This window comes from Panicum virgatum, chromosome 2K, assembly GCF_016808335.1.
Source record: "Panicum virgatum strain AP13 chromosome 2K, P.virgatum_v5, whole genome shotgun sequence".
NCBI classification, from domain to species: domain Eukaryota; kingdom Viridiplantae; phylum Streptophyta; class Magnoliopsida; order Poales; family Poaceae; genus Panicum; species Panicum virgatum.
In genome coordinates this window covers 11,384,478-11,397,838 of record NC_053137.1, presented here as the reverse complement: position 1 = coordinate 11,397,838, position 13,361 = coordinate 11,384,478, and the positions used below count along the sequence as shown (strand labels likewise).

At 44.9% G+C, this 13,361-nt stretch overlaps 1 protein-coding gene and 1 long non-coding RNA gene across 2 annotated transcripts; both read right to left on the bottom strand.

Annotated features, from left to right (window-relative positions):
* Window positions 1-4,189: 4,189 nt before the first annotated feature.
* Window positions 4,190-8,246, bottom strand: LOC120666277. The gene is made up of 2 exons (XR_005671639.1): window positions 7,293-8,246; window positions 4,190-4,574 (listed from the first exon to the last, which is right to left on the bottom strand). It is a non-coding gene; the product is annotated as an uncharacterized LOC120666277 (long non-coding RNA).
* Window positions 8,247-10,917: 2,671 nt separating this feature from the next.
* LOC120666270 lies at window positions 10,918-12,684 on the bottom strand. Its single transcript, XM_039946089.1, has 2 exons — window positions 11,866-12,684; window positions 10,918-11,295 (listed from the first exon to the last, which is right to left on the bottom strand). Exons 1-2 carry the CDS (start codon window positions 12,314-12,316, stop codon window positions 11,240-11,242), a joined length of 507 nt encoding a protein of 168 aa, XP_039802023.1. The 5' UTR covers window positions 12,317-12,684; the 3' UTR covers window positions 10,918-11,239.
* Window positions 12,685-13,361: the final 677 nt, after the last annotated feature.

Sequence of the window (13,361 nt, the reverse complement as noted above, 5' to 3'; positions counted from 1 at the left end):
TGATTTTTCTCTGCTTGCTCAGTACCTCCACGTATGATTTGGTAATTTGATCAAGATGGCAGTCTCGGATTGGCAGAGTTGTTGGAAACAAAGATCTGTACCTTGGCACTTTCAGTAAGAAAGATCTCTATTTGACTGTAGGTTTTGTATTTTGAATAGACAAATATGTGGTGAGCCGAGCCTTTTGAGGTAAGGGTACCTGCCGACGTGCCTCTTGTTTATTGCTCCGTACAAATGTAAGATTTGAGATATATAGTTTTGAAAAAAAAAGTATGCACTCCAGACTTTAGAAAGGAGTGTTGAAGTGGATTTCAGATAGTATGTAATTTTCTAGAGGAATGCTATGGCACCAATTACTCAGTCATTTTTCTGCATAACACTAATCTGCACCATCGTTACTGATCTGAAATTTGCGTCAAATTTGTTGACGCAAGTTTCTGAGCTACATCCAGTGCTGTATCAAGGCCTCAAGAGTTAGTGCTTTCATTGCTTGTGTGAACAATTAGGCCTCAGGTTTGCTAAATATCCAAAAATGTGTAATATATTTAATCTAATGGCTGCTCTGTCCATATATATGAAGAACAAATCAGTTATATGTCTACTTGTACAAGCCATCATTTATTTGTTTGTGAAATGTGGTAATTGTGATCAAATATATTGTTTGGTGTACATATGAAATTTAGCCGTGATGTTAGCACGAGCATCTTACTAGTCCTAGCTAAAAGCCAAGCCTTTTGGCCAGTGAGGCCACATCAAGAAGGAAACTAAATGAGAATCGTTATTAGGCTAGTAACGTAAAGAACTAGTGCGCTACTATCTCGTCCATTGAATTTGTGACTGCTCATTCGAGGAGAAAAAGGAGTGCGCGAGTACATCTCAACCCCAAAGGGGTAAGGCTGTTAGACCGGTCTCAATGGGAGTGTCATCGACACAGTTATCTAGACTGAAATTTTAATAACTGTGTCAGTAGAGTGTTATGGTGATGACACTCCTCTCTTCTCTTTCCTCATATTATTGGTATATATTAGCAAATTTAATGTACATGACACTCCCACTGAAATTGACCTTAGGCAACTTTTCCTTATTATGTGAACCTACAGTACTGTCGTTACAGGTTGGTCTTTGGTTCGTGTGGGATTGCTACTCCTAACGTCCCTTCTGCATCTTGACATGGACTCTTCCAGCCGAATTTGTTGATTTGCTTTTGTTTTAGAAGCATGCTGTGTAACTCCTTTTTTTTTTTGAAACAAAGTACAAATGTAGATGCTCACATATATGCATGGACGCTCACCTCTTCGAAGGCCGTGCAACTCAATGGCTTGAGGAGACACAATAATCGGAGAAGATTTCAACAATATATTATTGCCAAAATTTGTCTGTGTCCATTTTTCTTTCCTCAATAATATAATAATATGTTTGATTTACATTTAGGAGTGGTGGTAAAGGGCCTTAGAATTTGGGCCGGAGAATCTAAGGACCGGACTAATCATTATATAATTTTGAATTAAAAAAATTAAGGGTCATGTTAGATTGACCATAACATATTACCACCTCTAGGTACATCTCAGATCAATTGCAAATTCATGTTATGGAAGCGCAAAAAGGAAAAAAAGTATCAATTTGACTCTCAGACTCCAACCGTGGCCTACCATTTCAGAGAAAAATCAGAAGCATGGAAGAAAATTCTCCTGAGCATCACTGGAGAGACCGTCTGGGCCATCCGAGCGCGCACTGCCGCGCCGGAACACATCGGAGCCAAGAAACATACGGACCTTCGAGGCGAGCGCGCCCATGTCGTCCCGGAGCGCGACGGCCGGCCCGTCGCCGCCGCCGCCAGCGATGGTCGCCACGACGCCGGTCTGGGCGACGGGCCACCTGTACGGCACGCCGATCGCGTCGAGCTCGGCGCGCACGAGCTCGCTGGTGCGTTGCTCCTGGAACGCCAGCTCGGGCCGCTAGTGGATGCGCCGGCGAGGCGAGGGAGAGGCGGAAGCAGAGTAGTATGGGTAGGACGGGGAGGAGGAGACGCAGCGGCGGCGGCGGCCATGGTCGAAGGAGATGAGTCGAAGCCTCGGACGCAAAGCTGATTCTGTGCTGGCTCGCTAGAATCGCTCCTAGCAAGCGATGCACGCACGCACCGGCGGACTGCGCACGCATGTGCCCTCGCCAGACGTGGGACCTCTTTTCCTTTCCATTTTTCGTTATTCAATTATCTTTTATACTGTTATTGCTTACAGTGGCGGATGCAGGATGAGAACTAAGGGGGGCTGAAACAATGGAAATGTGAATTTGTGTGAAGATTTAATGGTGATTTCATGCTTTTGCTACAGTGTTTTACGTGTAATTATGTGAGCTTAGGGGGGCTGGAGCCCCCCTGGATCCGCCGCCGATTGCTTAGGTGTATATTATTTATGTCTGTAAATTACGTCTATAAGTTAGCTAACAACATTTCTTTAAGGAAGTTGTGACAAAAGTTACATGTATAAGTTACATATGACACAAAAGTTGTGATATGAAATTATCACGCGATAATGTTGTGAAAAAATTATGCGTGCAAGTTATACAAATATATGATAATTTTCTACTAAGTTATCATTTAAAATTTGTTCCTGAAGTTATAACTATATGGTGTGTATATCGTAAAAAGTTGTGCAACAAAATTATTCTGTAAGAAGTTATCAACAAGAAGCTAGGTGTCTAAATTATGTATATAAAATATGATATTCCAGAAATAGAAAGTTGTGGAAATTAAAACTTTCTGAAATTAGAAAGTTTGGGACTGTCAGGAATCGCTCGCTCGGAACGATCTCAGCGCGCGCCCGCGAATTAGCGCGGCCCAGCCTCGGAGGCGGCTTCGGAGTGGAGTGGCAGCACGCAGTTTGCCACCAAACTGAAAATCAAAATCCTACTAGAATCTTGGATCGTTGTGTTTATCCCCCTAAGTACTTCCATGCTTCATTACAAATCTCGGATGGTAATCTCAATGTTGGTAAAGATAATAAATTAATAACCCAGTCCACTGTTTACCGTGTCTTTAGGCCGGCCAGCCACTTGTTAGCAGAATGCGTATCACGTGCAGAATAACTGAATAAGCACAGTTGGTCCTACTTGCTGGCAGAAGAAATACACCTTGTGCACGCAATGCTTAACTTTAACTCTATCAAATTATCAGTCACATAAATCTTTCTCAGCAAATTTTGCAATAGAATAGAAGGACAGAAACTTAATGAAAATACTATGTGAACAAAGAGATCTAGGGATGCTGATTTTTCTGAAAGATCAATGTAAAATAGTCCTAGATCCAGATTTTCAGAACATATGATCTTTAGTCATGTTCTGCATATACAAAAGAATAAAGCACATGGAAGGAAAGTGTTTTATGTTTTCAGGAGCTCTTCAATTTATTCAACACACACCATACAGATGCAACATACTGGCAATCTGGCATGCTCAAGCTGAACTAAACCTAACCGAACCAGGCATTTTTCAATGATGCCAACACTGGCAAGTCCAGTTCACAAACACAAAACATGCTTCACTCCCAAGTAAGGGGGGCAGGGATGCCCTGAGCCCCCGACAGTCAAACACAGAATATGGCTTCAGTTAGTCAGAATGGAGGCCTGAACACTGTCCATCCTTCACAATGAGCAAGACGAACCATGATTTACCATCAGTACATGCTGCGGCCTTGCTCCATTTAGACAGGCACTATAGTGCAGAACCATACTGATGACTGATGAATCTTTCAGGAAAGTGAAACAAACAAAGAGCAACGAATTGTATCCGGTTCTGTGATAAGCAGAGCTTCACCAACACACCGCGGCACATGCCAAACAGAATAACTTAACTACTATAGATGTACTAGTAACTAAGATGAGAATTGATGTGCACTGCTTTCCTGATGTCAGTTAATCCAATTTGTAATTTTACCAGAAAATTGATGCCCCCGCCACCCAACCCCCTTTCACTTCCACACAAGCTGAATTATGTCAGATGATCTTGTCCCCACTACATTGTGGTTTCAAGATTCATACACAAATAAGGTGACTGAATTTGGATTTGTATCAAGTTGCCCACAAAAGCAAAAGGTCACAACAATAAACTAGCAAGTTTCTGGTTATAATCCAATAAGCCACATGATGTTGAACCACAATGAATTTATGTAGGAATGATATGCAGGCGTGCAATATATGAAATTGCAATGCTTTGAATTTATAATTGTCTTTTTCTTGGACCTAGATATTTTAAAATGCGGGAATGGTAAGCGCATTTCAGGATTTTATCACAAAGCGCGAATACTGAAGCACACATGGCCACAGATCAAGTAGTACAATGTAGGGGTTCACAGCTTGCATACAAGTCTAACACATTGAAGTTAATGATGAAGCTAAAAAGTTTAAGAGAAACAACTGCTTAAAAACCACCATCTTGAAGAGCAAGAAATTAAGGATAACACCAATCTCATTGATGCACAAAGTACTGCCCAACCATAGATTTCACTGATGCACCTTAAGTTTATCATGCGCTAGACTGACCCGCACTTGGTCCCTCGCCTATGCAAGTGCCTTTCAATGCTGCAGCAATAAAAAAAAGAGTAACATGAGCTGATTGAGGAATAAAACCTGCCCTAGATAACACTTATTCCCTACCAACCAAACATTAATAATTTACTATTTGTTGCAAGAACTGTTAACATCAACACATCCATGATCTCAATAAGAAACAACAACAACAACAACATAGCCTTTTGTCCCAAGCGAGTTGGGGTAGGCTAGAGATGAAACCCAAAAGACCCAAAGGTCACGGTTCAGGCACGTTGATAGCTAGTCTCCAAGCGCTCCTATCCAAAGCTACCTCTTTAGAGATATTTCAATCCTTAAGGTCTCTCTTAACCGACTCGTCCCAAGTCAGTTTAGGTCTACCTCTACCCCTCTTTACCTCATCAACACGCTTTAGAACCCCACTACGCACCAGCGCCTCAGGAGGCCTCCGTTGGACATGTCCAAACCATCTCAACCGATGTTGGATAAGTTTCTCCTCAATTGGTGCCACCCCTACCCTTTCCCGAATAACTTCGTTCCGGACTCTATCCCTTCTTGTGTGCCCGCAAAACCACCGCAACATCCGCATCTCTGCTACACTCAGTTGCTGGACATGTCGCCTTTTTGTAGACCAACATTCAGCACCGTATAATATCGCCAGGCGAATCGCTGTCCTATAGAACTTAGCTTTGAGTTTTTGTGGCACCCTCCTGTCACAGAGGACGCCAGAAGCTTGACGCCATTTCAACCAGCCAGCTGAGATTCTATGCCTAACATCTTCATCAATGTCGCCATCCTTTTGTAGTATCGATCCTAAATACCGGAAGATATCCTTCTGGGCCACCACTTGCCCATCGAGACTAACGTCTCCACCCTCATGCCTAGTCGCGCTGAAATCGCAAATCATGTACTCGGTCTTGGTCCTACTAAGTCTGAACTCTTTCGACTCTAACGTGCGTCTCCACAGCTCTAACTTCCTATTAGCCCCTGCCCTACTCTCGTCAACTAGCACCACATCATCAGCAAAGAGCATACACCAAGGGATATCACCTTGTATGTCCCTTGTGACCTCATCCATCACCAAAGCAAATAAATAAGGGCTCAATGCTGACCCCTGATGTAGGCCTATGTTAATAGAAAAGTCAGTAGTGTCGCCATCACATATCCGGACAAACGTCATCGCATCCTTGTACATATCCTTGATGAGGGTAATGTACTTAGTTGGGACTTTGTGCTTCTCCAAGGCCCAACATCTCAATAAAAAAACTGTCCCTAATTTTAGAACCGATATCTCCATCGATTAACAGATGAGGGCTATGGAAAAACAGGATTAATAGTAGGCATAAGGCATCAGAAGTGTAGAAGTTCATCCAAGTAATTACTTTTTATTATTGCTCATGTTGCATACCTTCCAGGGCCCCTGATTGAGGCTAGGTTGTTAGAGCATCTCCAAGAGTGACCAAAAAATAGAGTCCAAAAATTCTGGTTGTGGGAGCTTGCCAAAAATTATTGGGAGTGAAAAAAAGCACCTCTCCCAACAATTCCCAAAAGTACTCTCCCAAAACAAAATTTAAACAGTGACACATCATCATGAGGTGGACCCAGTTTTTTAATTTATCTCACAGGAAATTTACAATCACTGGCTGCTCTCGGCAATTTTTGATAGAAAGGCTAATTATTTAGTTACATCAATCGATGGATCTAATAACAGGATCAATTTTCCTGCTCCAACAATGCATTGTTTTGCCACTCCGGAACCTAGGAGATAGTACTACAGCTACTCACATTATATATATCCTCCCTTTGTGCTGTCAGTGAAACATCTATCACAGGAAAATAAAAGATCTAGTAGAGCAAAATCAAATCATATAGTCAGTGCATATTTGAGATTAACACCAACAAGGAATACTTGACAGAGTTGTTCTGTCAACAATGTCTACTACTCATCACTGAGAATGGAAGCAAATGTTGAAACAATGGAAGTTCAGCATCTAGCCCCGGGATACAAATCAAAGCAAAACTTCATATCGTGCGTACAGGAACCGGCCCGTTTTTTCCTGGATCCATCGGGGGAGGTAATCTAGAGGGAGCGTTACTGGGCGGAGAGGAGCCGACGCCATGGACAGAATGGATCCGGCGCTGGCCTGACGGAAGGCTGCTTCGTTGATGCTGGAGATCCTGTAATCTGGACGGAGGGATGGAGGAGCGTGGAAGACAGATGGGACACGGCGTTGCCTTGCTGCGCCCTGGAAGGTGCGATGGAGACGGCGGCCGTTGCAGAAAAAAGGAGTGACTGGGAGGGAAAACGCGCAGGGGGGCGCGCGGGAAGCGAGAAATGGCGGTCATCACCAGTAAATTTTGGGATTGGGAGCGAGTAGCCTTGGCGAAAATCTGGCTCACCAGAGCGCTTGTTTTGGGCGAGCTAAAAAATTGGGCAAGAGATTGGACCACTGTTGGAGCGTTGGTTTTCAGCTTTTTACCCAAAACTTCTTTTTGGGAGTGTTTTTAGGCACTCTTGGAGATGCTCTTAGGACCTTATTTACAATTAACTAAATTAAGGAGAAAACATGCGTCATGGATCAACAAATTTATTGGCATATCTAATCAGTTTCAAAGATTGTCCACAACAAAAGATTTAGGCAGCACCAACCCAATTTGGTAGCATAAGATAGTGATATTGCACTTCCATAAATATTGAGGAGCCTATCGCCATGTTAGTAGCTAAACTAAAACAAAAAAGCAAAATTGTACCTGGAGTGTAGAAGTTCATGTACGGAACAAAGTTGAAAGCTGTGCCCCCATATACCTTCTTCACCTTATAGGTCTTTAGATCAATTGTATAGACCTGTCTGGCCGTTCTCATGAAAATGATACCAACACCAGAGCCATTCACATTAAGTTTGGTTACGTCAACATCAACAGGGAACACTTCCTTGAGTCCAATGACTCTTCTTTCCCATTTAGCATCTACTTCGTGAGTATCCTTCCTTGACCACATGTAGAGTTCAGATTCAGAGTCATCTTTGTCGATGAGAACCAGTCCACCATCCTCTGTGGTTGTAAGCAGAGACTGCCGCAGAGTCATCCGCTGTGGGCATGGTAGTTGAATCTAAGACACTTGACGCAATTCCAAATAGTACTTGAGAGCTTTCCTTCGCATCTGAATCCCAAAGTAGAGAGTGTTCCCCACAAGCGCACTGCCCATCGGGGATGTAAAGAGGTAGTTTTGACCCGAGAAGATTGGTTCACTCCAGGCAGCAGCATCGGATGAGTAGGTCTGGACGATGGTGTTGCCATGTTTGGTGCACACAAAAACAACGAGGAAGGGTCCCTGGTGACGCCTTTCACACAGAGGACACGGCCGTGGCGGGCATCCAGCACGAACATGTCCCACAAGTTAGTGCGCCGGGTGCAGAAGGCGGTCGCAGGTCGCGGTGGAACTCGCGGAAGCGGCGTCGGAAGCCGGGGTCGGAGACGAGGCGGCACCAGCGCCTGCAGACGAGCGCCGCGGGCTCGTGCGGCGGCAAGCGGAGGAGCACCTCCTCCACGAGCTCATCCGGCAGCTGCAGCGGCCGCGGCATGTCGCATCTGCTCGTCGCCGGCGGGCGGCGGAGCTAGGGTTTTGCTGCTCCCTGGATTTCGCGATGGGGAATGAAAGGGTTGGCAGAGGAGTACAGTGAGGAACGGAAGAGAGGAAGAGAAAGCGTTGGACACTTCCAGATGGGCCCCGCCTCCGGATGTAGTGTAGTGTAGATGGGCTCTCTCCGATGGCGTTGGTAGGCCCATATCCGAACTGAGGTGAGATCAGCCCACCTGCTCTGCTCCTCGTCGTCAGACTGACTAACCAAGGTTTATTTTACAGGAAGGACGCATAGAAATAGAAATAGAAACTGAACAAAGGAATCATTTTTTTGAGTTGCTCTTGAATTTATTTACAGCATAGTACATACTGAATGTAGGCAAAAGTTCAGTTGGGATCATACACTTGATTCCCAAAATGAAAAGGGAAGCTGCACGGTGTTTCTGCGTCTTAGAGTGTTCAGACTGGTGTTCATTGTGTTACTATCTCGTTAATTAATGCTGCTCTCCAAGCTACAGTACAGTATTAGACTTCACATGAGGCCACTGGTTTATGCTCTCGCTCTGAATGGATGCCATCAAGCTGCATCTGCGCATGCAGAAACTGAACCAGAGGTCCAATTTTACTTACTTTTCCAGAAAGCTCTTTGTTTGTTCACCACAGACGCATACATACAGTGTACAGAGTACAGACACAGCACACTGGCTTACTCAAAGGCAGGTGAACCTTTTGGTACTATATACAGTTCTAGAGACACACCGGCTTACTGAAACTGAACCTTTTTTTTTTTTGAACGATCAGGATATACTGAAACCCAACCATATACCACACTGATGGCTGATGGATGGTTCAGCCAACGAATGATTTTTGCATCCTGTTCTGTCATAAGCAGAGTTGCAGGTACAGGATGTCAGATTCCTGCGTCGTCCACGTGGGGGAAGCCGTCAGAATTATAAGCCACACTGAAACTTAGCAGAAAGCGGTGCCATACTGGGCTAAAAATGTCTAAGATAAACTACTATTATGAGACAGAAGCCCTGATGGGCAACAAGTTAGGGCACCATCTACTAATTCACAGCACAAGCATACAGACACAGCACATCGGCTTACTGAAACCAAACTGAACCATAGCTCCCAATGCAAGTTTACTTGCCATTTTCCAGGGTGGCAATTCAGCATCAGAGTTCACCATATCTGATCAGCAAGACTACAAACCATCATGATTCAATCAGCAAGACTATGGACCATCATGATTTACCGGTCAGCCCCTGCTGCAGCCTTGTTCCATTCAGATAGGAATTCAGATAGCCCCCGATGCTTGTTTACTATATTTACTTCATGCATACTCGCTACTGAAAGTCAAAATGCATAACCGTAACCCCCAAACCTTGTGTTATTGAAACTGAAACAAGAGGCATTTTTCAGTGATGGGAATGCGAGCAGGTTCAGTTCAGATCACACACTTGATTCCCAAAAGAAGCAAACACAGAACAATCCTACCATCAATCCATCAACAAATCAAAAGGGAAGCCTGAGCATTCATTCTTGTTTCTTTATGACCTGCATTCAACATGATTCACCACCCACACTTGCAGCAACCATATGCCATTCAGACAGAACATAAAAGTTTTCAGTTGTACCCCAATCCGAACCTGGATGGGCCCTGATGATGGAGTAGACCTGTTGGGATCAGACGAGCTGAAACCAAACAGAAAAGGTAAAGAGTGGCCAAAGCTCCACGTGGTAACCTTAGAAAGAGAATGAGAGCAAGCCAAGTGAATGAGAGAGCAAATGGCCAAAAAGTCCCCACCTCCACCCCATGGGGAGCTATTTATAGAGAGGAGGAGATGGTTGTTTACGTTTATTCCATTGGTGGGGTTGAAAATTACAAAATGGCCCGTAGATGCTGCAAATAATAAGTCTCTGGACCTCGTGAACTGGCCCTTAGACACCCCCCCCCCCACCCCTCACCCCCTAACTTAACTCTCTTACACAAAGGGGGTCCCTAGTCTTAGGTGGCGGTCTAAAGCGCACCCCCAACAAGACCCATCTCCAAACTGAGATTAGCCCAACTAGCTGAGCACTGTACGGTGTTTCAGTGTTTTAGAGTGTTCAGTCGTGCACTATGTGTGTTTTCTTAATGCTGCTCTCTCCAAGATATTAGACTACACTTGAGGCAGTGAACCGGTGCCAGCCTCATCTTCAGGCCACACGGAAACTGAGCCCAAGAGCCATTTTTTATTTCTTCCAGGAGCTCTTGCTCTTCAATTTATTCACCATACACGCTCACAGGCACAACTTTACTGAAACTGAACTGAACCATACCCGAACAAAGAACGAATTTGTATCTGGTACTGTGATAAGCAGAGCTTCACTAATACAGTGACACATGCCTATAACAGAATACATTAACTACTACAGATGTACTAGTAACTAAGATGGAAATTGATGTGCACTGGTGTTACATGATGGCAGTTAGTTTTTCGGGCCCATTTGTAATTTTATCACTGGTTCTTTTGTTTTCTTGAAAATCAAGATGAAACCTGATGTGCGCTCATGTACTGATGATTCTTTGAAGATATTACTTATAGGGACCCTTACTTATAACCCCCCTCCCCACCCCTGGTGTACTTGTACAGAAGCAGAATTATGTCAAATGTTCTTGCCCCCACTACATTGTGGTTTCAAGATTCCTACATAAATAAGGTGACTTTGGATTTCCATCAAGTTGCCCACAAAAAAAATATATAACAACAATAAATTAGCAAGTTTCTGGTTATTATCCAATAAGCCACATGATGTTGAACCACAATGAATTTATGTAGGAACGACATGCAGGCATGCATCATACGATTTTATCACAAGCAGGAATACACTGGAGCACATGTAGCCACAGATCAAGTAGGACAATGTAGGGGATTCACAGCTTGCATACAAGTCCAACAGAACTTGAAGCCAATGATCAAGCTAAAAAATTTAAGAGAAACAACTGCTTACAAACCAGAACCTTGAAGACCAGCAAAGCTAACAATCGCATTGATGTACAAAGTGCTGCCCAACCATAGGTCTTGTTGATGCACAAGCTGCTGCCCAACCATAGATCTCACGCACCTTAAGTTTATCTTGCACTTGAGGGACTCGCACTTGGTCCCTCATCTTCCAATGCTGCAGAAACTTTTTCAAAAAAGGACTAACATCAGCTTATTGAGGAATCAATCTTGCCCTAGATAACACTTATTTCATGCCAACTAAACATCAACAATCAATTATTTACATCAACAGCAGTTAACATCAACACATGCATGATCTCCATAAGATAACTCCCTAATTTTTAGCACCGATATATCCATCGATTAACTGATGAGGGCTACCAAAAAACAGGATTAATGACAGGCAGAAGGAATCTGAAGTGTAGAAGAACCTCCAAGTAATTACCATTTCATTATAGCTCCTGGTGCATTAGCTTCCAGAGCTCCTGGCTGAAGCTAGGTTGTTAGGAACTTATTTGTAATGAGGGAATAATGTGCATCATGGATGGATAAATTCATAGGCATACCCAATCAAATTTCAAAGATTCCCCACCGCAAAAAGATTTAGGTAGGATCAATCCATTTTAATAGTATAAGATTGTGATGTTGCATCACTTCTATAAATAAGTTATTCAGGAGCTTATTGACATGTTACTAGCTAAATTATTTCCGGTTCTAAATATTGTAAAAAACCCAGAAATATGCAAAGGTGTACCTGGAGTGCAAAAGCTCGCATATGGAAAAACGAGGTCAGTTGTACCCTCGTATACTTTCTTCACCTTATAGGTCTTTAGATCAACTGTGTAGACAACATCGGCCACCCTCACGAAAATGATACCAAGACCTTCAGCAGAGCCAATCACTTTAGCTGTGGTTAAGACGACACCAACAGGTAACACTGCGTTAAGTTCAATCATGACTCTTCTTTCCCATATAGCATCTACTTCATGAGTATCCTTCCTTGACCACATGTAGAGTTTGGAGTCATCTACCGTGGCGAGCCCCAACCTACCATCCTCTGTGGTTGTAAGCATAAAGCGGCGAAGTTGAGATTGAAATGGTAACTGAACCCACGACATTTGACGCAATTCCAAATTGTACTTGAGAGCTTTGTCTCCGAACAGACAACCAAAGTAGAGAGCATTCCTTACAAGGGCACTGCCCATCGTGTAATCAACTTGGTAACCATGTTGCTGAGCACATACTGGATTGCCCCAGGCAGCAGCTTCGGATAAGTAGGTGTAGACCAAGGTCTCCCCACCCTCAAATCGAGAGAACTCAAGAACCACAAGGAAGGGACGATGGGAGCAATCAAGGTGGTCGCAGGCACCAGCAGCAGCAGCGGAGCATAGAACCGCAGCGCCATGGTCTACGAACCGCCACTCCAGAAGGGGAAGCTCCCGCTCCTCATCCGTGACGGGGTCCCAGACCACGACGCTGCGTCTCCCACCGAGGAGGACACGGCTGTGGCGGGCATCCAGCGCGCGCAGGCGCCCGCGGTCGGCCTGCGGGGAGCAGAAGGCGGTCGTGGGAACGAATCAGGTTGCGCAGTTGCCGTAGAAGTTGCAAATTATCCCCAGCACTGGGGGTGGCGGTGGAACTCGCGGAAGCGGCGGCGGAAGCCGGGGTCGGAGACGAGGCGGCGCCAGCGCCTGCAGACGAGCGCGGCGCGGACGAGATCCGCGGGCTCGTGCGGCGGCAAGCGGAGGAGTACCTCCTCCACGAGCTCATCCAACAGCGGCGGCGGCGGCATGGCACTTTTGCTCGGTCGGGCTCGGGGCTCCGAACCCGGCGGCGGATGCTACTGTGGATTCGGGGAAAATCGCACAACGACGGAAGGGAAAATTTGCCAGAGGACACAGGTAGAAGTTGTCCTTTGCTGTAGACCATTAAAATTTCGTGGCTTTGCCAAAAGACATAATTCTGTGACCATTTGCTGTAAGACACTAGACCACTTATAATATTCAAGTTTAATATGAGGATACTGGAAATGACTAATCTTCCCTTCATTATCTTCTACCTAGGCATGACTCGATTCTACCCCCATCCGGCCGATTCGGGTACATCGTTGCCCTGCGAACTCATCGTCACTGATGCCGCCTGGAGGAATCCCCGCCGGGATCGAGCGCCGCGGCCGCCGGGAGCAAGCCCCACTGTCGGAATCGAGCGCTGCGGCCGCCGGGAGCAAGCCATACTGCTGGAATCGACCAC